The sequence below is a fragment of the Austrofundulus limnaeus genome, unplaced genomic scaffold, assembly GCF_001266775.1.
Source record: "Austrofundulus limnaeus strain Quisiro unplaced genomic scaffold, Austrofundulus_limnaeus-1.0 Scaffold1407, whole genome shotgun sequence".
Taxonomy (NCBI): domain Eukaryota; kingdom Metazoa; phylum Chordata; class Actinopteri; order Cyprinodontiformes; family Rivulidae; genus Austrofundulus; species Austrofundulus limnaeus.
In genome coordinates, this window is record NW_013953809.1 from 24,982 (window position 1) to 27,002 (window position 2,021).

Consider the following 2,021-nt stretch of genomic DNA (forward strand, 5'->3'; position numbering starts at 1 on the left):
GATTACAAAGGTTTATCTGGTAATCTACGGGGATTAGAGAGGTTTACCTGGTAATCTACAGGGATTACAAAGGTTTATCTGGTAATCTACGGGGATTAGAGAGGTTTACCTGGTAATCTACAGGGATTACAAAGGTTTACCTGGTAATCTACGGGGATTAGAGAGGTTTACCTGGTAATCTACGGGGATTAGAGAGGTTTACCTGATAATCTACAGGGATTAGAGAGGTTTACCTGGTAATCTACAGGGATTAGAGGGTGATGTGGAGGGAAAGCTCGTGTCGATCCTTTACGGTGAACCAGCAGGGTCCTCTGCTTCCCGTCCACCATGTGCTCTTCGACCTTGGCGATGTTGTGAGACACGTCATAGATGATGTGCATGTCCAGGTCGTCGGGCGTGGTGCCGAAGACTTTGGAGAAGGCCTGAAAGGTCAGACGGAGCCTGAAGCAGAYGTTCTGAGCTCTCTGGAGATGAATGAGGACCAGAGGTGAGCGTACCTGTCTGGTGAGGAATGTCATGGAGGACCGGTTGACCCAGGCGTAGTTTCCTGCAGCCGCCATGCCCTTCAGGTAGTCCTGACCCTCCTGGGAGGTGATGCGAGCGCAGGCCAGCTGGCGATCATTTACCGTGATCTTATCACGTTTCATGGCCTTCTCCATGGCAACCAGAGCGTCTGACAACAACAAAGATGTTTTCTTTACACACTGATTATCTTAACATCCCCTGAGATGTCTTTATGTGAAGTGTCCTACCTGTGGCCACCTGGTGTCCGAGGCCTCGGCTGCCGCTGTGGATCATCACGCACACCTGGCCTTTGTGGTCGATGCCCATCTTCTTGGCTGCGTAGTCGTCATAGATGTCGTCCACCACCTGGATCTCAGCGTAGTGGTTTCCTGCTCCCAGAGTTCCCAGCTTCAACACAAAAACAAATYTTTTCTGAATCCTGAACGGGTGGTAAGCACCTGAAAGGGGCGGGGCCTCAGGGTTACCTGCGGCAGGCCTCTCTTCTTGGCCTTGGACGACACCTTGTTGGGGTCGGCCTGCAGCATCCTGCCGTACTCCTCGCAGTGCTCCTTGTCCTCGGCCCAGGCGTAGCCCTCCCTCAGAGACCAGTCCACTCCCATCTCCAGAGCCTCCTCCAGGTCCCTGAGGACAGACAGGTAGGTGAGGTCCAGCTCAGACCTACATTTGGGTTCAGAGGATCCTGCTCACTTGGCTCCCATCGGGATGACCCCTTTGGACCCGACTCCGACTGGGATGTGGTCAAACAGAGACTGGGCCAGCTGTTCTTTGACGGGCTGGACGTCCCGCTCGTCCAGGTTTGTCCTCAGGAGACGGACGCCACAGTTTATGTCGAAGCCGACGCCCCCTGAAACAAGAACATTTATTTTTATTTCAAAACATGATTATACTTCTGCTCTGGAACCAGAACTGTGTMTCACCTGGAGACACGACAGCATCTGGATCATTCATGTCAAAGGCCGCCATGTTCCCGATGGCGAATCCGTAGCCTGAGTGGACATCAGGAAGTCCAATGGACCTCTGAGGACACATGGAGGACACAGGTTACCTTCAGAGCCTCCAAAGGTTTCAATAAATCACTGCGACTCACGTGAACGATCCCGGGCAGCGCCGCCACATTCCCGATCTGTTTCATGGCRGGCAGGAACCCGCCCACACCTGAAGACAAAAACACAACAGATGAGTCTCTGAACACCTGGGACAGGTGGTGATGTCAGCAGGTCAGCCCACCTCCTCCTCGACATGCGTTACGAAGCTCCTCGAACATCAGCTTCTCCAGAGAATCGTTCACGTAGAAAATCCCTTCCACCTGACAGGAAACACAAACTAACCGTTAACGACTGACCGGACCCTCGTTAACGACAGACAGGACCCTCGTTAACGACCGACGGGACCCTCGTTAACGACAGACAGACAGGACCCTCGTTAACGACCGACGGGACCCTCGTTAACGACAGACGGGACCTTCGTTAATGACAGACAGGACCCTCGTTAACGAC

At 53.2% G+C, this 2,021-nt stretch overlaps 1 protein-coding gene across 1 annotated transcript in view; it reads right to left on the minus strand.

The window, feature by feature from the left end:
- Positions 1-1,831, minus strand: part of rtcb (RNA 2',3'-cyclic phosphate and 5'-OH ligase) — a gene marked incomplete at its 5' end in the record, with an annotated part of 3,859 nt that extends 2,028 nt beyond the window's left edge. Inside the window, 8 exon segments of the mRNA XM_014032268.1 lie at positions 234-422; positions 498-673; positions 753-912; positions 990-1,146; positions 1,213-1,369; positions 1,443-1,542; positions 1,613-1,680; positions 1,753-1,831. Of these exon segments, the coding sequence (XP_013887722.1) occupies positions 234-422; positions 498-673; positions 753-912; positions 990-1,146; positions 1,213-1,369; positions 1,443-1,542; positions 1,613-1,680; positions 1,753-1,831 (1,086 nt within the window).
- Between the last annotated feature and the right edge of the window lie 190 nt (positions 1,832-2,021).